Source organism: Coregonus lavaretus (genome assembly GCF_964263955.1).
Source record: "Coregonus lavaretus genome assembly, contig: HAP1_SCAFFOLD_384, whole genome shotgun sequence".
Classification (NCBI taxonomy): Eukaryota; Metazoa; Chordata; class Actinopteri; order Salmoniformes; family Salmonidae; genus Coregonus; species Coregonus lavaretus.
This window is the reverse complement of record NW_028156075.1, coordinates 124,410-145,506: the sequence shown is the minus strand read 5'-3', so window position 1 is coordinate 145,506 and position 21,097 is coordinate 124,410. Positions and strand designations below refer to the sequence as shown.

Below are 21,097 nucleotides of genomic sequence, written 5' to 3'. Positions count from 1 at the left end.
TTTGGTAAACAGCTGAGGGATGGGGCTGTAGAAATGTAACCACTGTCAATCTATGGATCCAAGGACTGACCAACACTAACCACTGTCAAACTATGGATCCAAGGACTGACCAACACTAACCACTGTCAATCTATGGATCCAAGGACTGACCAACACTAACCACTGTCAAACTATGGATCCAAGGACTGACCAACACTAACCACTGTCAATCTATGGATCCAAGGACTGACCAACACTAACCACGGTCAAACTATGGATCCAAGGACTGACCAACACTAACCACCTTTCCTTCCACTGTTTTTATGGGAGTAAAATCAGACCTAATATATAAAAATATATATAATGACAGCTGTGATGGAAACAGGATGTTTCGGTACAATTGTATAAATGTTCGCTCGACATGGAATCTTTTTGTGTTGGTAAAATGTATTATGTGAGGAATGGCTAAGCTTTTTAAAAATATTCTCATGAAGAGCTGTCACCAATTGGAAACCTAGCTAATGATATCCATGTTTTGAAGCTATGTTTGTGTACATATAAAACAAGTTTATATTGTGGGTTCTGATTGAAGTATGACAGTTGAACTAAGCTCATGAGGCATCTATAAATTATGAATCAATGAGTATATATAATTCATGTAAAAGTTTTAAAAAAATCGATGTAGCAACTGCAGATTGCCTCTTTAATGTGGTGTTTCTGTCCTGCAGGTGCCATCAGCCTTGATGCAGTGAAGGAGGACGACGTTTTATTCTCCTCATGAACATTCCTCTCAGACACACATCTCTATTTCCTTATACCTGGTTAATCTCTGCTGTCATGGAGACCTAAAAGTCCCCCAGGAGGGATGTTCCACTCAGGGGGAGGGGGCTGACCCGCCATACCCAGGGCTGTGTGTGTGTGTGCGTGTGTGTGTGTGTGTGTGTGTGTGTGTGTGTGTGTGTGTGTGTGTGTGTGTGAGAGAGAGAGCGCGTGCGTTTATGTGCATATTCATCATGTTTTACATTCACATCAAGCCCCATATCTCAGCCCCCATACACACAGCCATGCTTTCAGAGTGGAGACGGTGAGACCAGGGGACAGAGATGTGTCAGGGAGACCAGGGTACAGGGAAGAGACAGGGAGACCAGGGGACAGGGAAGAGACGGGGCTTTAGCAGTCTGTGAGACCAGGGTACAGGGAAGAGACAGGGAGACCAGGGGACAGGGAAGAGACAGGGCTTTAGCAGTCTGTGAGACCAGGGTACAGGGAAGAGACAGGGAGACCAGGGGACAGGGAAGAGACAGGGCTTTAGCAGTCTGTGAGACCAGGGGACAGGGAAGAGACAGGGCTTTAGCAGTCTGTGAGACCAGGGGACAGGGAAGAGACAGGGCTTTAGCAGTCTGTGAGACCAGGGGACAGGGAAGAGACAGGGCTTTAGCAGTCTGTGAGACCAGGGGACATGGAAGAGACAGGGCTTTAGCAGTCTGGGAGACCAGGGTACAGGGAAGAGACAGGGCTTTAGCAGTCTGGGAGACCAGGGTACAGGGAAGAGACAGGGCTTTAGCAGTCTGGGAGACCAGGGTACAGGGAAGAGACAGGGCTTTAGCAGTCTGTGAGACCAGTCTACAGGGAAGAGGTGAGTAGTTGTGGAGTGATGTCCATCTGGAGGGGACAGAGTGGTGTGGCGTACTCTGGTGGTATCAGACAGACGGTCCTCTATAGCACCGTTAGTAGAGCAAGGTGCTTGCAACGATATTGGGTTCGATTCCTGGGTCCACCCATATATAAAATGTATGCATGCATAACTGTAAGTCGCTTTGGATAAAAGCGGTTGCTCAATGGCATTTATTCTTCTTCTAGCACAGACAGACAGACAGACAGACAGACAGACAGACACAGACATCATCCAATCACTTTCTGTTTCACTTTAGCTTTCTGTTTCAGCAGACCTTCTGTTTCAGCAGAAAACCCTTTCAGTTTAATTTACAGGCTGATGGGACAAATTAGGGGAGAAACAGCCTGTTTCCATCGATCACTTCTTTCAGCTCACTTGTTCCAGCTTCAGTGTGAGAGTGTGTGAGAGTGTGTGAGAGTGTGTGAGAGTGTGTGAGAGTGTGTGAGAGTGTGTGAGAGTGTGTGAGTGTGTGTGGGAGTGTGTTCCCCCTGCCCTGGGTTACTCATCCCTCTGTCCCTGAGGAGAATTATCCTTCCTGTTCTCTAAGCCTATATTTAGAATCTAGAACTCTTAATCTAAAAACTCGATCTAGAGGCTATATCTAGCCTCTCTAACCCGTATAGACTCTATAACCCGTATATCTACTATCTAGCCCGTATAGACTCTAACCCGTATATCTAGACTCTAACCCGTATAGACTCTCTAACCTGTATATCTAGCCTCTATAACCCGTATAGACTCTATAACCCGTATAGACTCTCTAACCCGTATATCTAGACTCTAACCTGTATAGACTCTCTAACCCGTATAGACTCTCTAACCTGTATAGACTCTCTAACCCGTATAGACTCTCTAACCCGTATAGACTCTCTAACCCGTATAGACTCTCTAACCCGTATATATTCTATAACCTGTATCTAGACTCTAACCCGTATAGACTCTCTAACCCGTATAGACTCTCTAACCCGTATAGACTCTATAACCTGTATATCTAGCCTCTCTAACCCGTATAGATTCTATAACCTGTATATCTAGATTCTCTAACCCGTATAGACTCTCTAACCCGTATAGACTCTATAACCTGTATATCTAGCCTCTCTAACCCGTATAGATTCTATAACCTGTATATCTAGACTCTCTAACCCGTATAGACTCTCTAACCCGTATAGACTCTATAACCTGTATATCTAGCCTCTCTAACCCGTATAGATTCTATAACCTGCATATCTAGACTCTCTAACCCGTATAGACTCTCTAACCCGTATAGACTCTCTAACCCGTATAGACTCTATAACCCGTATAGACTCTCTAACCCGTATAGACTCTATAACCCGTATAGACTCTCTAACCCATATAGACTCTCTAACCCGTATAGACTCTCTAACCTGTATATCTAGCCTCTATAACCCGTATAGACTCTATAACCCGTATAGACTCTCTAACCCGTATAGACTCGATAACCTGTATATCTAGCCTCTATAACCCGTATAGACTCTATAACCCGTATAGACTCTATAACCCGTATAGACTCTCTAACCCATATAGACTCTCTAACCCGTATAGACTCTCTAACCTGTATATCTAGCCTCTATAACCCGTATAGACTCTATAACCCGTATAGACTCTCTAACCCGTATAGACTCGATAACCTGTATATCTAGCCTCTATAACCCGTATAGACTCTCTAACCCGTATAGACTCTCTAACCCGTATAGACTCTATAACCCGTATAGACTCTATAACCCGTATAGACTCGATAACCTGTATATCTAGCCTCTATAACCTATCTGTAAATGGACACCCTGGTTCAGCTCCAGAACAGCCCGTTCCTCATGGGTCTCTGTCGGAACGGAGCACCGGTAGACCTGCAGTACGACAATTCATCAGGTATACACACATTACACACCTTATACACACATTACACACCTTATACACACATTACACACCTTATACACACATTACACACCTTATACACACATTACACACCTTATACACACATTACACACCTTATACACACATTACACACCTTATACACACATTACACACCTTATACACACATTACACACCTTATACACACATTACACACCTTATACACACATTACACACCTTATACACACATTACACACCTTATACACACATTACACACCTTATACACACATTACACACCTTATACACACATTACACACCTTATTCACACACACCTTATACACACCTTATACACACACTACACACCTTATTCACACACATGTTATACAAACACACAGATGTTATACACGTCTGATGTCATCAGAGTGCGCAGCTGAACACTGTATGCCGGAAACACTCTGTTTGTTATCTTAACTAAAACATAACCAATCTTTGTTAGACATAAATACCGAACGTGTTTTTGCATGGATTCCGCATCGCGGTTAGCTTTTACCAGCTAGGACCTCTATCTCTTGTCCTGGAATCCCGCTTAACTGCCGACTGACAGGTTAAAGTCTGCTTGAAAGAGCCGCTAACCTAGCTAAGTTTCTAGCCATCGAGAGACGGGTTGAAGCCTGCTTAACAGAGACGCTAAGCTGCTAGCCATCAAGCTAATGAAGTTGGTACCTGATGAGTTTTCCAATGGAGCCCTCTTTGTCTGGAGAACTAAATGAACGGTTCCAGCGCTGTAGGAGCTGTATCTACTACGCTTTGTTTCAGGACAAACCGGATCACTCAGAGTTCCAATGCGACAATTGTTTACTTGCCAAGGATTATAGGCTTGAGGTGGCTTCCTTGATCACGCTGGTCGCCAGGGGGCTTCCTTGATCACGCTGGTTGCCAGGGGGCTTCCTTGATCACGCAGGTCGCCAGGGGGCTTCTTTGATCACGCAGGTCGCCAGCCTACGGAAGAAACTGGGGAAAACGCAGAGTGGAATGTTTACCTTTTCTACGCCGGTGGCTGGACGGCGTTCGCGCTTGTTGGATACATCTCCGCCTTGTCGTTTTTGCGTTATCCGACTGGCCGGTGTTGCCCGGAGCTCCCCCATCTGATAGCGCTGTCGAAGGAGCACAGCATGAGGAGAAAGGAAATCAACGATGGTCGCATGTCAGGAGCCGTGGAAGCCGAAGACAGCGACCTCCAGCAAAGCAGTCTACACTCCCAACGAAAGGCCCGGAGCGGATACAAACAACAAATCGTTTCTCCTTCCTGGAGCCTGATCTTCCTGCTCCTTCGTCGCTGGGGGTGCCTGTGTCTGCGGCCGCAGTGCCTACTACTACGATTTCGAAGTCGACGTCTGCAACCTTCCGTCCCTGTTCTGGATCGAGCGGGGCTTCTCTATCTGTCGGAGGCCTGCACCGGGCGCCGGGAGCAACGGGCTCAAGTGTTACCCCAAAAAGTGTTAAATCAAATATATTTTATATTTGAGATTCGTCAAAGTAGCCACCCTTTGCCTTGATGACAGCTTTACACTCTTGGCATTCTCTCAACCAGCTTCATGAGGTAGTCACCTGGAATGCATTTCAATTAACAGGTGTGCCTTCTTAAAAGTTAATTTGTGGAGGGGGGTGTATACCGAAGATAACCCTATTTGGTAAAAGACCAAGTCCATATTATGTCAAAAACAGCTCAAATAAGCAAAGAGAAACGACAGTCCATCATTATGTGTGCAAAGCTGTCATCAAGGCTAAGGGTGGCTATTTGAAGAATCTCAAATATAAAATGTATTTAGATTTGTTTAACACTTTTTTGGTTACTACATGATTCCATATGTGTTATTTCATAGTTTTGATGTCTTCACTATTATTCTACAATGTAGAAAATAGTAAAAATAAAGAAACTCTTGAATGAGTAGGTGTTCTAAAACTTTTGACTGGTAGTGTACATATTACCTTGACTAACCGGTACCCCCGCACATTGACTCTATACCGGTACCCCCTGTATATAGCCTCCCTACTGTTATTTCCCATTGACTCTGTACCGGTACCCCCTGTATATAGCCTCTCTACTGTTATTTCACATTGACTCTGCACCGTTACTCCCTGTATATAGCCTCCCTACTGTTATTTCCCATTGACTCTGTACCGGTACCCCCTGTATATAGCCTCCCTACTGTTATTTCACATTGACTCTGTACCGGTACCCCCTGTATATAGCCTCCCTACTGTTATTTCCCATTGACTCTGTACCGGTACCCCCCTGTATATAGCCTCTCTACTGTTATTTCCCATTGACTCTGTACCGGTACCCCCTGTATATAGCCTCCCTACTGTTATTTCACATTGACTCTGTACCGGTACCCCCTGTATATAGCCTCCCTACTGTTATTTCACATTGACTCTGTACCGGTACCCCCTGTATATAGCCTCCCTACTGTTATTACACATTGACTCTGCACCGGTACCCCCTGTATATAGCCTCCCTACTGTTATTTCACATTGACTCTGTACCGGTACCCCCTGTATATAGCCTCCCTACTGTTATTTCACATTGACTCTGTACCGTTACCCCCTGTATATAGCCTCCCTACTGTTATTTCATTTTACTGCTGCTCTTTAATTATTTGCTCTTTTTTATTTTGTAAAAATTGGTCATTTAGCAGACGCTCTTATCCAGAGCGACTTACAGGAGCAATTAGGGTTAAGTGCCTTGCTCAAGGGCACATCGACAGATTTTTCACCTAGTCGGCTCGGGGATTAGAACCAGCGACCTTTCGGTTACTGGTACAACGCTCTTAACCACTAAGCTACCTGTACTCCCCCCCCCTTTAAAGAAAATACTGTATCGTTGGTTAAGGGCGTGCTTGTAAGTAAGCACTTCACTGTAAGGCCAATAGTGTGCCTGTCATCAAGGCAAAGGGCTACTTGAAGTATATTTTGATTTGTTTAACACTTTTTTTTGGTTACTACATGATCCCATATGTGTTATTTCATAGTTTTGAAATAAAGAAAAGCCCTTGAATGAGTAAGTGTCCAAACTTTTGACTGGTACTCTGTGTGTGTATGTAATAAATATATATATATATATATATATATATATATATATATATATATATATACACACACACTACGTCAAAGCATTTTGCTCTGCAAGTATTGTTAGAAAGTGCAATAGAGGTAACGTTGTTGATTATTAATAACCATAGTAATGTTCTGTTTATTATTTTCCCCTCAGAACTGTTCCGTATCTCCACCTTCGCCCGGTTCCCGTCATTGGGGGTAACGGAGCGCAGCCTGGCGAGGGCAGGATGGTTCTATACTGGCGTTGGGGACAGGGTGCAGTGTTTCAGGTGGGTGATGGTTGGAGACAGGGGGCAGTGTTTCAGGTGGGTGATGGTTCTATACTGGGGTTGGAGACAGGGGGCAGTGTTTCAGGTGGGTGATGGTTCTATACTGGGGTTGGAGACAGGGGGCAGTGTTTCAGGTGGGTGATGGTTCTATACTGGGGTTGGAGACAGGGGGCAGTGTTTCAGGTGGGTGATGGTTCTATACAGGGGTTGGGGACAGGGGGCAGTGTTTCAGGTGGGTGATGGTTGGAGACAGGGGGCAGTGTTTTAGGTGGGTGATGGTTCTATACTGGGGTTGGAGACAGGGGGCAGTGTTTCAGGTGGGTGATGGTTCTATACTGGGGTTGGAGACAGGGGGCAGTGTTTCAGGTGGGTGATGGTTCTATACTGGGGTTGGAGACAGGGGGCAGTGTTTCAGGTGGGTGATGGTTCTATACTGGGGTTGGAGACAGGGGGCAGTGTTTCAGGTGGGTGATGGTTCTATACAGGGGTTGGGGACAGGGGGCAGTGTTTCAGGTGGGTGATGGTTGGAGACAGGGGGCAGTGTTTTAGGTGGGTGATGGTTCTATACTGGGGTTGGAGACAGGGGGCAGTGTTTCAGGTGGGTGATGGTTCTATACTGGGGTTGGAGACAGGGGGCAGTGTTTCAGGTGGGTGATGGTTCTATACTGGGGTTGGAGACAGGGGGCAGTGTTTCAGGTGGGTGATGGTTCTATACTGGGGTTGGAGACAGGGGGCAGTGTTTCAGGTGGGTGATGGTTCTATACTGGGGTTGGAGACAGGGGGCAGTGTTTCAGGTGGGTGATGGTTCTATACTGGGGTTGGAGACAGGGGGCAGTGTTTCAGGTGGGTGATGGTTCTATACTGGGGTTGGAGACAGGGGGCAGTGTTTCAGGTGGGTGATGGTTCTATACTGGGGTTGGGGACAGGGGGCAGTGTTTCAGGTGGGTGATGGTTCTATACTGGGGTTGGAGACAGGGGGCAGTGTTTCAGGTGGGTGATGGTTCTATACAGGGGTTGGGGACAGGGGGCAGTGTTTCAGGTGGGTGATGGTTCTATACTGGGGTTGGAGACAGGGGGCAGTGTTTCAGGTGGGTGATGGTTCTATACTGGGGTTGGAGACAGGGGGCAGTGTTTCAGGTGGGTGATGGTTCTATACTGGGGTTGGGGACAGGGGGCAGTGTTTCAGGTGGGTGATGGTTCTATACTGGGGTTGGGGACAGGGTGCAGTGTTTCAGGTGGGTGATGGTTCTATACTGGGGTTGGAGACAGGGGCAGTGTTTCAGGTGGGTGATGGTTCTATACTGGCGTTGGGGACAGGGTGCAGTGTTTCAGGTGGGTGATGGTTCTATACTGGGGTTGGAGACAGGGGGCAGTGTTTCAGGTGGGTGATGGTTCTATACTGGGGTTGGAGACAGGGGGCAGTGTTTCAGGTGGGTGATGGTTCTATACTGGGGTTGGAGACAGGGGGCAGTGTTTCAGGTGGGTGATGGTTCTATACTGGGGTTGGAGACAGGGGGCAGTGTTTCAGGTGGGTGATGGTTCTATACTGGGGTTGGAGACAGGGGCAGTGTTTCAGGTGGGTGATGGTTCTATACTGGGGTTGGAGACAGGGGGCAGTGTTTCAGGTGGGTGATGGTTCTATACTGGGGTTGGAGACAGGGGGCAGTGTTTCAGGTGGGTGATGGTTCTATACTGGGGTTGGAGACAGAGGGCAGTGTTTCAGGTGGGTGATGGTTCTATACAGGGGTTGGGGACAGGGGGCAGTGTTTCAGGTGGGTGATGGTTGGAGACAGGGGGCAGTGTTTTAGGTGGGTGATGGTTGGAGACAGGGGGCAGTGTTTCAGGTGGGTGATGGTTCTATACTGGGGTTGGAGACAGGGGGCAGTGTTTCAGGTGGGTGATGGTTCTATACTGGGGTTGGAGACAGGGGCAGTGTTTCAGGTGGGTGATGGTTCTATACTGGGGTTGGAGACAGGGGGCAGTGTTTCAGGTGGGTGATGGTTCTATACTGGGGTTGGAGACAGGGGGCAGTGTTTCAGGTGGGTGATGGTTCTATACTGGGGTTGGAGACAGGGGCAGTGTTTCAGGTGGGTGATGGTTCTATACTGGGGTTGGAGACAGGGGGCAGTGTTTCAGGTGGGTGATGGTTCTATACTGGGGTTGGAGACAGGGGGCAGTGTTTCAGGTGGGTGATGGTTCTATACTGGGGTTGGGACAGGGGGCAGTGTTTCAGGTGGGTGATGGTTCTATACTGGGGTTGGAGACAGGGGCAGTGTTTCAGGTGGGTGATGGTTCTATACTGGGGTTGGAGACAGGGGGCAGTGTTTCAGGTGGGTGATGGTTCTATACTGGGGTTGGAGACGGGGCAGTGTTTCAGGTGGGTGATGGTTCTATACTGGGGTTGGAGACAGGGGGCAGTGTTTCAGGTGGGTGATGGTTCTATACTGGGGTTGGAGACAGGGGGCAGTGTTTCAGGTGGGTGATGGTTCTATACTGGGGTTGGAGACAGGGGGCAGTGTTTCAGGTGGGTGATGGTTCTATACTGGGGTTGGGGACAGGGGGCAGTGTTCAGGTGGGTGATGGTTCTATACTGGGGTTGGGGACAGTGTGCAGTGTTTCAGGTGGGTGATGGTTCTATACTGGGGTTGGAGACAGGGGCAGTGTTTCAGGTGGGTGATGGTTCTATACTGGCGTTGGGGACAGGGTGCAGTGTTTCAGGTGGGTGATGGTTCTATACTGGGGTTGGAGACAGGGGCAGTGTTTCAAGTGGGTGATGGTTCTATACTGGGGTTGGAGACAGGGGGCAGTGTTTCAGGTGGGTGATGGTTCTATACTGGGGTTGGAGACAGGGGGCAGTGTTTCAGGTGGGTGATGGTTCTATACTGGGGTTGGAGACAGGGGGCAGTGTTTCAGGTGGGTGATGGTTGGAGACAGGGGGCAGTGTTTCAGGTGGGTGATGGTTCTATACTGGGGTTGGAGACAGAGGGGAGTGTTTCAGGTGGGTGATGGTTCTATACAGGGGTTGGGACAGGGGGCAGTGTTCAGGTGGGTGATGGTTGGAGACAGGGGGCAGTGTTTCAGGTGGGTGATGGTTGGAGACAGGGGGCAGTGTTTCAGGTGGGTGATGGTTCTATACTGGGGTTGGAGACAGGGGGCAGTGTTTCAGGTGGGTGATGGTTCTATACTGGGGTGGAGACAGGGGGCAGTGTTTCAGGTGGGTGATGGTTCTATACTGGCGTTGGAGACAGGGGGCAGTGTTTCAGGTGGGTGATGGTTGGAGACAGGGGCAGTGTTTCAGGTGGGTGATGGTTCTATACTGGGGTTGGAGACAGGGGGCAGTGTTTCAGGTGGGTGATGGTTCTATACTGGGGTTGGGGACAGGGTGCAGTGTTTCAGGTGGGTGATGGTTCTATACTGGGGTTGGGGACAGGGTGCAGTGTTTCAGGTGGGTGATGGTTCTATACTGGGGTTGGAGACAGGGGGCAGTGTTTCAGGTGGGTGATGGTTCTATACTGGGGTTGGAGACAGGGGGCAGTGTTTCAGGTGGGTGATGGTTCTATACTGGGTTGGAGACAGGGGGCAGTGTTTCAGGTGGGTGATGGTTCTATACTGGGGTTGGAGACAGGGGGCAGTGTTTCAGGTGGGTGATGGTTCTATACTGGGGTTGGAGACAGGGGGCAGTGTTTCAGGTGGGTGATGGTTCTATACTGGGGTTGGAGACAGGGGGCAGTGTTTCAGGTGGGTGATGGTTCTATACTGGGGTTGGGGACAGGGGGCAGTGTTTCAGGTGGGTGATGGTTCTATACTGGGGTTGGGGACAGGGTGCAGTGTTTCAGGTGGGTGATGTTTCTATAATGGGGTTGGAGACAGGGGGCAGTGTTTCAGGTGGGTGATGGTTCTATACTGGCGTTGGGGACAGGGTGCAGTGTTTCAGGTGGGTGATGGTTCTATACTGGGGTTGGAGACAGGGGGCAGTGTTTCAGGTGGGTGATGGTTCTATACTGGGGTTGGAGACGGGGGGCAGTGTTTCAGGTGGGTGATGGTTCTATACTGGGGTTGGAGACAGGGGGCAGTGTTTCAGGTGGGTGATGGTTCTATACTGGGGTTGGAGACAGGGGGCAGTGTTTCAGGTGGGTGATGGTTCTATACTGGGGTTGGAGACAGGGGGCAGTGTTTCAGGTGGGTGATGGTTCTATACTGGGGTTGGAGACAGGGGGCAGTGTTTCAGGTGGGTGATGGTTGGAGACAGGGTGCAGTGTTTCAGGTGGGTGATGGTTCTATACTGGGGTTGGAGACAGGGGGCAGTGTTTCAGGTGGGTGATGGTTCTATACTGGGGTTGGAGACAGGGGGCAGTGTTTCAGGTGGGTGATGGTTCTATACTGGGGTTGGAGACAGGGGGCAGTGTTTCAGGTGGGTGATGGTTCTATACTGGGGTTGGAGACAGGGGGCAGTGTTTCAGGTGGGTGATGGTTCTATACTGGGGTTGGAGACAGGGTGCAGTGTTTCAGGTGGGTGATGGTTCTATACTGGGGTTGGAGACAGGGTGCAGTGTTTCAGGTGGGTGATGGTTCTATATTGTGGTTGGAGACAGGGGGCAGTGTTTCAGGTGGGTGATGGTTCTATACTGGGGTTGGGGACAGGGGGCAGTGTTTCAGGTGGGTGATGGTTCTATACTGGGGTTGGGGACAGGGTGCAGTGTTTCAGGTGGGTGATGGTTCTATACTGGGGTTGGAGACAGGGGGCAGTGTTTCAGGTGGGTGATGGTTCTATACTGGGGTTGGAGACAGGGGGCAGTGTTTCAGGTGGGTGATGGTTCTATACTGGGGTTGGAGACAGGGGGTAGTGTTTCAGGTGGGTGATGGTTCTATACTGGGGTTGGAGACAGGGGGCAGTGTTTCAGGTGGGTGATGGTTCTATACTGGGGTTGGAGACAGGGGGCAGTGTTTCAGGTGGGTGATGGTTGGAGACAGGGGGCAGTGTTTCAGGTGGGTGATGGTTCTATACTGGGGTTGGAGACAGGGGGCAGTGTTTCAGGTGGGTGATGGTTCTATACTGGGGTTGGAGACAGGGGGCAGTGTTTCAGGTGGGTGATGGTTCTATACTGGGGTTGGAGACAGGGTGCAGTGTTTCAGGTGGGTGATGGTTCTATACTGGGGTTGGAGACAGGGGGCAGTGTTTCAGGTGGGTGATGGTTCTATACTGGGGTTGGCGACAGGGGGCAGTGTTTCAGGTGGGTGATGGTTGGAGACAGGGGGCAGTGTTTCAGGTGGGTGATGGTTCTATACTGGGGTTGGGGACAGGGTGCAGTGTTTCAGGTGGGTGATGGTTCTATACTGGGGTTGGAGACAGGGGGCAGTGTTTCAGGTGGGTGATGGTTGGAGACAGGGGGCAGTGTTTCAGGTGGGTGATGGTTCTATACTGGGGTTGGAGACAGGGGGCAGTGTTTCAGGTGGGTGATGGTTCTATACTGGGGTTGGAGACAGGGGGCAGTGTTTCAGGTGGGTGATGGTTCTATACTGGGGTTGGAGACAGGGGGCAGTGTTTCAGGTGGGTGATGGTTGGAGACAGGGGGCAGTGTTTCAGGTGGGTGATGGTTCTATACTGGGGTTGGAGACAGGGGGCAGTGTTTCAGGTGGGTGATGGTTCTATACTGGGGTTGGAGACAGGGGGCAGTGTTTCAGGTGGGTGATGGTTCTATACTGGGGTTGGGGACAGGGGGCAGTGTTTCAGGTGGGTGATGGTTCTATACTGGGGTTGGGGACAGGGTGCAGTGTTTCAGGTGGGTGATGGTTCTATACTGGGGTTGGAGACAGGGGGCAGTGTTTCAGGTGGGTGATGGTTCTATACTGGCGTTGGGGACAGGGTGCAGTGTTTCAGGTGGGTGATGGTTCTATACTGGGGTTGGAGACAGGGGGCAGTGTTTCAGGTGGGTGATGGTTCTATACTGGGGTTGGAGACAGGGGGCAGTGTTTCAGGTGGGTGATGGTTCTATATGGGGGTTGGAGACAGGGGGCAGTGTTTCAGGTGGGTGATGGTTCTATATGGGGGTTGGAGACAGGGGGCAGTGTTTCAGGTGGGTGATGGTTGGAGACAGGGTGCAGTGTTTCAGGTGGGTGATGGTTCTATACTGGGGTTGGGGACAGGGTGCAGTGTTTCAGGTGGGTGATGGTTCTATACTGGGGTTGGAGACAGGGGGCAGTGTTTCAGGTGGGTGATGGTTCTATATGGGGGTTGGAGACAGGGGGCAGTGTTTCAGGTGGGTGATGGTTGGAGACAGGGTGCAGTGTTTCAGGTGGGTGATGGTTCTATACTGGGGTTGGAGACAGGGGGCAGTGTTTCAGGTGGGTGATGGTTCTATACTGGGGTTGGAGACAGGGTGCAGTGTTTCAGGTGGGTGATGGTTCTATACTGGGGTTGGGGACAGGGTGCAGTGTTTCAGGTGGGTGATGGTTCTATACTGGGGTTGGAGACAGGGGGCAGTGTTTCAGGTGGGTGATGGTTCTATACTGGGGTTGGAGACAGGGGGCAGTGTTTCAGGTGGGTGATGGTTGGAGACAGGGTGCAGAGTTTCAGGTGGGTGATGGTTCTATACTGGGGTTGGGGACAGGGTGCAGTGTTTCAGGTGGGTGATGGTTCTATACTGGGGTTGGAGACAGGGGGCAGTGTTTCAGGTGGGTGATGGTTCTATACTGGGGTTGGAGACAGGGGGCAGTGTTTCAGGTGGGTGATGGTTGGAGACAGGGTGCAGAGTTTCAGGTGGGTGATGGTTCTATACTGGGGTTGGGGACAGGGTGCAGTGTTTCAGGTGGGTGATGGTTCTATACTGGGGTTGGAGACAGGGGGCAGTGTTTCAGGTGGGTGATGGTTGGAGACAGGGGGCAGTGTTTCAGGTGGGTGATGGTTGGAGACAGGGTGCAGTGTTTCAGGTGGGTGATGGTTCTATACTGGGGTTGGAGACAGGGGGCAGTGTTTCAGGTGGGTGATGGTTCTATACTGGGGTTGGAGACAGGGGGCAGTGTTTCAGGTGGGTGATGGTTCTATACTGGGGTTGGAGACAGGGTGCAGTGTTTCAGGTGGGTGATGGTTCTATACTGGGGTTGGAGACAGGGGGCAGTGTTTCAGGTGGGTGATGGTTGGAGACAGGGTGCAGTGTTTCAGGTGGGTGATGGTTGGAGACAGGGGGCAGTGTTTCAGGTGGGTGATGGTTCTATACTGGGGTTGGAGACAGGGGGCAGTGTTTCAGGTGGGTGATGGTTCTATACTGGGGTTGGAGACAGGGGGCAGTGTTTCAGGTGGGTGATGGTTCTATACTGGGGTTGGAGACAGGGGGCAGTGTTTCAGGTGGGTGATGGTTGGAGACAGGGGGCAGTGTTTCAGGTGGGTGATGGTTCTATACTGGGGTTGGAGACAGGGGGCAGTGTTTCAGGTGGGTGATGGTTCTATACTGGGGTTGGAGACAGGGGGCAGTGTTTCAGGTGGGTGATGGTTCTATACTGGGGTTGGGGACAGGGGGCAGTGTTTCAGGTGGGTGATGGTTCTATACTGGGGTTGGGGACAGGGTGCAGTGTTTCAGGTGGGTGATGGTTCTATACTGGGGTTGGAGACAGGGGGCAGTGTTTCAGGTGGGTGATGGTTCTATACTGGCGTTGGGGACAGGGTGCAGTGTTTCAGGTGGGTGATGGTTCTATACTGGGGTTGGAGACAGGGGGCAGTGTTTCAGGTGGGTGATGGTTCTATACTGGGGTTGGAGACAGGGGGCAGTGTTTCAGGTGGGTGATGGTTCTATATGGGGGTTGGAGACAGGGGGCAGTGTTTCAGGTGGGTGATGGTTCTATATGGGGGTTGGAGACAGGGGGCAGTGTTTCAGGTGGGTGATGGTTGGAGACAGGGTGCAGTGTTTCAGGTGGGTGATGGTTCTATACTGGGGTTGGGGACAGGGTGCAGTGTTTCAGGTGGGTGATGGTTCTATACTGGGGTTGGAGACAGGGGGCAGTGTTTCAGGTGGGTGATGGTTCTATATGGGGGTTGGAGACAGGGGGCAGTGTTTCAGGTGGGTGATGGTTGGAGACAGGGTGCAGTGTTTCAGGTGGGTGATGGTTCTATACTGGGGTTGGAGACAGGGGGCAGTGTTTCAGGTGGGTGATGGTTCTATACTGGGGTTGGAGACAGGGTGCAGTGTTTCAGGTGGGTGATGGTTCTATACTGGGGTTGGGGACAGGGTGCAGTGTTTCAGGTGGGTGATGGTTCTATACTGGGGTTGGAGACAGGGGGCAGTGTTTCAGGTGGGTGATGGTTCTATACTGGGGTTGGAGACAGGGGGCAGTGTTTCAGGTGGGTGATGGTTGGAGACAGGGTGCAGAGTTTCAGGTGGGTGATGGTTCTATACTGGGGTTGGGGACAGGGTGCAGTGTTTCAGGTGGGTGATGGTTCTATACTGGGGTTGGAGACAGGGGGCAGTGTTTCAGGTGGGTGATGGTTGGAGACAGGGGGCAGTGTTTCAGGTGGGTGATGGTTGGAGACAGGGTGCAGTGTTTCAGGTGGGTGATGGTTCTATACTGGGGTTGGAGACAGGGGGCAGTGTTTCAGGTGGGTGATGGTTCTATACTGGGGTTGGAGACAGGGGGCAGTGTTTCAGGTGGGTGATGGTTCTATACTGGGGTTGGAGACAGGGTGCAGTGTTTCAGGTGGGTGATGGTTCTATACTGGGGTTGGAGACAGGGGGCAGTGTTTCAGGTGGGTGATGGTTGGAGACAGGGTGCAGTGTTTCAGGTGGGTGATGGTTGGAGACAGGGGGCAGTGTTTCAGGTGGGTGATGGTTCTATACTGGGGTTGGAGACAGGGGGCAGTGTTTCAGGTGGGTGATGGTTCTATACTGGGGTTGGAGACAGGGGGCAGTGTTTCAGGTGGGTGATGGTTCTATATTGTGGTTGGAGACAGGGGGCAGTGTTTCAGGTGGGTGATGGTTCTATACTGGGGTTGGGGACAGGGGGCAGTGTTTCAGGTGGGTGATGGTTCTATACTGGGGTTGGAGACAGGGGGCAGTGTTTCAGGTGGGTGATGGTTCTATACTGGGGTTGGAGACAGGGGGCAGTGTTTCAGGTGGGTGATGGTTCTATACTGGGGTTGGAGACAGGGGGCAGTGTTTCAGGTGGGTGATGGTTCTATACTGGGGTTGGAGACAGGGGGCAGTGTTTCAGGTGGGTGATGGTTCTATACTGGGGTTGGAGACAGGGGGCAGTGTTTCAGGTGGGTGATGGTTCTATACTGGGGTTGGAGACAGGGGGCAGTGTTTCAGGTGGGTGATGGTTCTATACTGGGGTTGGAGACAGGGGGCAGTGTTTCAGGTGGGTGATGGTTCTATACTGGGGTTGGAGACAGGGGGCAGTGTTTCAGGTGGGTGATGGTTCTATACTGGGGTTGGAGACAGGGTGCAGTGTTTCAGGTGGGTGATGGTTCTATACTGGGGTTGGAGACAGGGGGCAGTGTTTCAGGTGGGTGATGGTTCTATACTGGGGTTGGAGACAGGGGGCAGTGTTTCAGGTGGGTGATGGTTCTATACTGGGGTTGGGGACAGGGGGCAGTGTTTCAGGTGGGTGATGGTTCTATACTGGGGTTGGAGACAGGGGGCAGTGTTTCAGGTGGGTGATGGTTGGAGACAGGGGGCAGTGTTTCAGGTGGGTGATGGTTCTATACTGGGGTTGGAGACAGGGAGCAGTGTTTCAGGTGGGTGATGGTTCTATACTGGGGTTGGAGACAGGGGGCAGTGTTTCAGGTGGGTGATGGTTCTATACAGGGGTTGGAGACAGGGGGCAGTGTTTCAGGTGGGTGATGGTTCTATACTGGGGTTGGAGACAGGGGGCAGTGTTTCAGGTGGGTGATGGTTGGAGACAGGGTGCAGTGTTTCAGGTGGGTGATGGTTGGAGACTGGGTGCAGTGTTTCAGGTGGGTGATGGTTCTATACTGGGGTTGGAGACAGGGGGCAGTGTTTCAGGTGGGTGATGGTTGGAGACAGGGGGCAGTGTTTCAGGTGGGTGATGGTTCTATACTGGGGTTGGAGACAGGGGGCAGTGTTTCAGGTGGGTGATGGTTCTATACTGGGGTTGGAGACAGAGGGCAGTGTTTCAGGTGGGTGATGGTTCTATACAGGGGTTGGAGACAGGGGGCAGTGTTTCAGGTGGGTGATGGTTCTATACTGGGGTTGGAGACAGGGTGCAGTGTTTCAGGTGGGTGATGGTTCTATACTGGGGTTGGAGACAGGGGGCAGTGTTTCAGGTGGGTGATGGTTCTATACTGGGGTTGGAGACAGGGGGCAGTGTTTCAGGTGGGTGATGGTTCTATACTGGGGTTGGAGACAGGGGGCAGTGTTTCAGGTGGGTGATGGTTCTATACTGGGGTTGGAGACAGGGGGCAGTGTTTCAGGTGGGTGATGGTTCTATACTGGGGTTGGAGACAGGGGGCAGTTTTTCAGGTGGGTGATGGTTCTATACTGGGGTTGGAGACAGGGGGCAGTGTTTCAGGTGGGTGATGGTTCTATACTGGGGTTGGAGACAGGGGGCAGTGTTTCAGGTGGGTGATGGTTCTATACTGGGGTTGGAGACAGGGGGCAGTGTTTCAGGTGGGTGATGGTTCTATACTGGGGTTGGAGACAGGGGGCAGTGTTTCAGGTGGGTGATGGTTCTATACTGGGGTTGGAGACAGGGGGCAGTGTTTCAGGTGGGTGATGGTTCTATACTGGGGTTGGAGACAGGGGGCAGTGTTTCAGGTGGGTGATGGTTCTATACTGGGGTTGGAGACAGGGTGCAGTGTTTCAGGTGGGTGATGGTTGGAGACAGGGGGCAGTGTTTCAGGTGGGTGATGGTTCTATACTGGGGTTGGAGACAGGGAGCAGTGTTTCAGGTGGGTGATGGTTCTATACTGGGATTGGAGACAGAGGGCAGTGTTTCAGGTGGGTGATGGTTCTATACAGGGGTTGGAGACAGGGGGCAGTGTTTCAGGTGGGTGATGGTTCTATACTGGGGTTGGAGACAGGGGGCAGTGTTTCAGGTGGGTGATGGTTCTATACTGGGGTTGGAGACAGGGAGCAGTGTTTCAGGTGGGTGATGGTTCTATACTGGGGTTGGAGACAGAGGGCAGTGTTTCAGGTGGGTGATGGTTCTATACAGGGGTTGGAGACAGGGGGCAGTGTTTCAGGTGGGTGATGGTTCTATACTGGGGTTGGAGACAGGGGGCAGTGTTTCAGGTGGGTGATGGTTCTATACTGGGGTTGGAGACAGGGGGCAGTGTTTCAGGTGGGTGATGTTTCTATACTGGGGTTGGAGACAGGGTGCAGTGTTTCAGGTGGGTGATGGTTCTATACTGGGGTTGGAGACAGGGGGCAGTGTTTCAGGTGGGTGATGGTTCTATACTGGGGTTGGAGACAGGGGGCAGTGTTTCAGGTGGGTGATGGTTCTATACTGGGGTTGGAGACAGGGGGCAGTGTTTCAGGTGGGTGATGGTTCTATACTGGGGTTGGAGACAGGGGGCAGTGTTTCAGGTGGGTGATGGTTCTATACTGGGGTTGGAGACAGGGGGCAGTGTTTCAGGTGGGTGATGGTTCTATACTGGGGTTGGAGACAGGGGGCAGTGTTTCAGGTGGGTGATGGTTCTATACTGGGGTTGGAGACAGGGGGCAGTGTTTCAGGTGGGTGATGGTTCTATACTGGGGTTGGAGACAGGGGGCAGTGTTTCAGGTGGGTGATGGTTCTATACTGGGGTTGGAGACAGGGGGCAGTGTTTCAGGTGGGTGATGGTTCTATACTGGGGTTGGAGACAGGGGGCAGTGTTTCAGGTGGGTGATGGTTCTATACTGGGGTTGGAGACAGGGGGCAGTGTTTCAGGTGGGTGGTGGTTCTATACTGGGGTTGGAGACAGGGGGCAGTGTTTCAGGTGGGTGATGGTTCTATACTGGGGTTGGAGACAGGGGGCAGTGTTTCAGGTGGGTGATGGTTCTATACTGGGGTTGGAGACAGGGGGCAGTGTTTCAGGTGGGTGATGGTTCTATACTGGGGTTGGAGACAGGGGGCAGTGTTTCAGGTGGGTGATGGTTCTATACTGGGGTTGGAGACAGGGGGCAGTGTTTCAGGTGGGTGATGGTTCTATACTGGGGTTGGAGACAGGGGGCAGTGTTTCAGGTTGGTGGTGGTTCTATACTGGGGTTGGAGACAGGGGGCAGTGTTTCAGGTGGGTGATGGTTCTATACTGGGGTTGGAGACAGGGGGCAGTGTTTCAGGTGGGTGATGGTTCTATACTGGGGTTGGAGACAGGGGGCAGTGTTTCAGGTGGGTGATGGTTGGAGACAGGGGGCAGTGTTTCAGGTGGGTGATGGTTCTATACTGGGGTTGAAAGACAGGGGGCAGTGTTTCAGGTTGGTGGTGGTTCTATACTGGCGTTGGAGACAGGGGGCAGTGTTTCAGGTGGGTGATGGTTCTATACTGGGGTTGGAGACAGGGGGCAGTGTTTCAGGTGGGTGATGGTTCTATACTGGGGTTGGAGACAGGGGGCAGTGTTTCAGGTGGGTGATGGTTGGAGACAGGGGGCAGTGTTTCAGGTGGGTGATGGTTCTATACTGGGGTTGGAGACAGGGGGCAGTGTTTCAGGTGGGTGATGGTTGGAGACAGGGGGCAGTGTTTCAGGTGGGTGATGGTTCTATACTGGCGTTGGAGACAGGAGGCAGTGTTTCAGGTGGGTGATGGTTCTATACTGGGGTTGGAGACAGGGGGCAGTGTTTCAGGTGGGTGATGGTTCTATACTGGGGTTGGAGACAGGGGGCAGTGTTTCAGGTGGGTGATGGTTCTATACTGGGGTTGGAGACAGGGGGCAGTGTTTCAGGTGGGTGATGGTTGGAGACAGGGGGCAGTGTTTCAGGTGGGTGATGGTTCTATACTGGGGTTGGAGACAGGGGGCAGTGTTTCAGGTGGGTGATGGTTCTATACTGGGGTTGGAGACAGGGGGCAGTGTTTCAGGTGGGTGATGGTTCTATACTGGGGTTGGAGACAGGGTGCAGTGTTTCAGGTGGGTGATGGTTCTATACTGGGGTTGGAGACAGGGGGCAGTGTTTCAGGTGGGTGATGGTTCTATACTGGGGTTGGCGACAGGGGGCAGTGTTTCAGGTGGGTGATGGTTGGAGACAGGGGGCAGTGTTTCAGGTGGGTGATGGTTCTATACTGGGGTTGGGGACAGGGTGCAGTGTTTCAGGTGGGTGATGGTTCTATACTGGGGTTGGAGACAGGGGGCAGTGTTTCAGGTGGGTGATGGTTGGAGACAGGGGGCAGTGTTTCAGGTGGGTGATGGTTCTATACTGGGGTTGGAGACAGGGGGCAGTGTTTCACGTGGGTGATGGTTCTATACTGGGGTTGGAGACAGGGGGCAGTGTTTCAGGTGGGTGATGGTTCTATACTGGGGTTGGAGACAGGGGGCAGTGTTTCAGGTGGGTGATGGTTGGAGACAGGGGGCAGTGTTTCAGGTGGGTGATGGTTCTATACTGGGGTTGGAGACAGGGGGCAGTGTTTCAGGTGGGTGATGGTTCTATACTGGGGTTGGAGACAGGGGGCAGTGTTTCAGGTGGGTGATGGTTCTATACTGGGGTTGGGGACAGGGGGCAGTGTTTCAGGTGGGTGATGGTTCTATACTGGGGTTGGGGACAGGGTGCAGTGTTTCAGGTGGGTGATGGTTCTATACTGGGGTTGGAGACAGGGGGCAGTGTTTCAGGTGGGTGATGGTTCTATACTGGCGTTGGGGACAGGGTGCAGTGTTTCAGGTGGGTGATGGTTCTATACTGGGGTTGGAGACAGGGGGCAGTGTTTCAGGTGGGTGATGGTTCTATACTGGGGTTGGAGACAGGGGGCAGTGTTTCAGGTGGGTGATGGTTCTATATGGGGGTTGGAGACAGGGGGCAGTGTTTCAGGTGGGTGATGGTTCTATATGGGGGTTGGAGACAGGGGGCAGTGTTTCAGGTGGGTGATGGTTGGAGACAGGGTGCAGTGTTTCAGGTGGGTGATGGTTCTATACTGGGGTTGGGGACAGGGTGCAGTGTTTCAGGTGGGTGATGGTTCTATACTGGGGTTGGAGACAGGGGGCAGTGTTTCAGGTGGGTGATGGTTCTATATGGGGGTTGGAGACAGGGGGCAGTGTTTCAGGTGGGTGATGGTT

At 51.6% G+C, this 21,097-nt stretch overlaps 1 protein-coding gene and 1 long non-coding RNA gene across 2 annotated transcripts in view; one reads left to right on the top strand and one right to left on the bottom strand.

The window, feature by feature from the left end:
• Nucleotides 1-863: 863 nt before the first annotated feature.
• On the bottom strand, nt 864-2,521 carry LOC311126883. The gene is made up of 2 exons (XR_014613069.1): nt 2,440-2,521; nt 864-2,361 (listed from the first exon to the last, which is right to left on the bottom strand). It is a non-coding gene; the product is annotated as an uncharacterized lncRNA (long non-coding RNA).
• Nucleotides 2,522-3,444: 923 nt separating this feature from the next.
• Nucleotides 3,445-21,097, top strand: part of LOC311126882 (inhibitor of apoptosis protein-like) — an 85,107-nt gene continuing 67,454 nt past the window's right edge. Inside the window, exons 1-2 of the mRNA XM_084200858.1 lie at nt 3,445-3,541; nt 6,795-6,909. Coding sequence (XP_084056984.1) covers nt 3,448-3,541; nt 6,795-6,909 — 209 coding nt within the window. The 5' untranslated portion in view covers nt 3,445-3,447. The remainder of the gene's footprint in view (nt 3,542-6,794; nt 6,910-21,097) is intronic.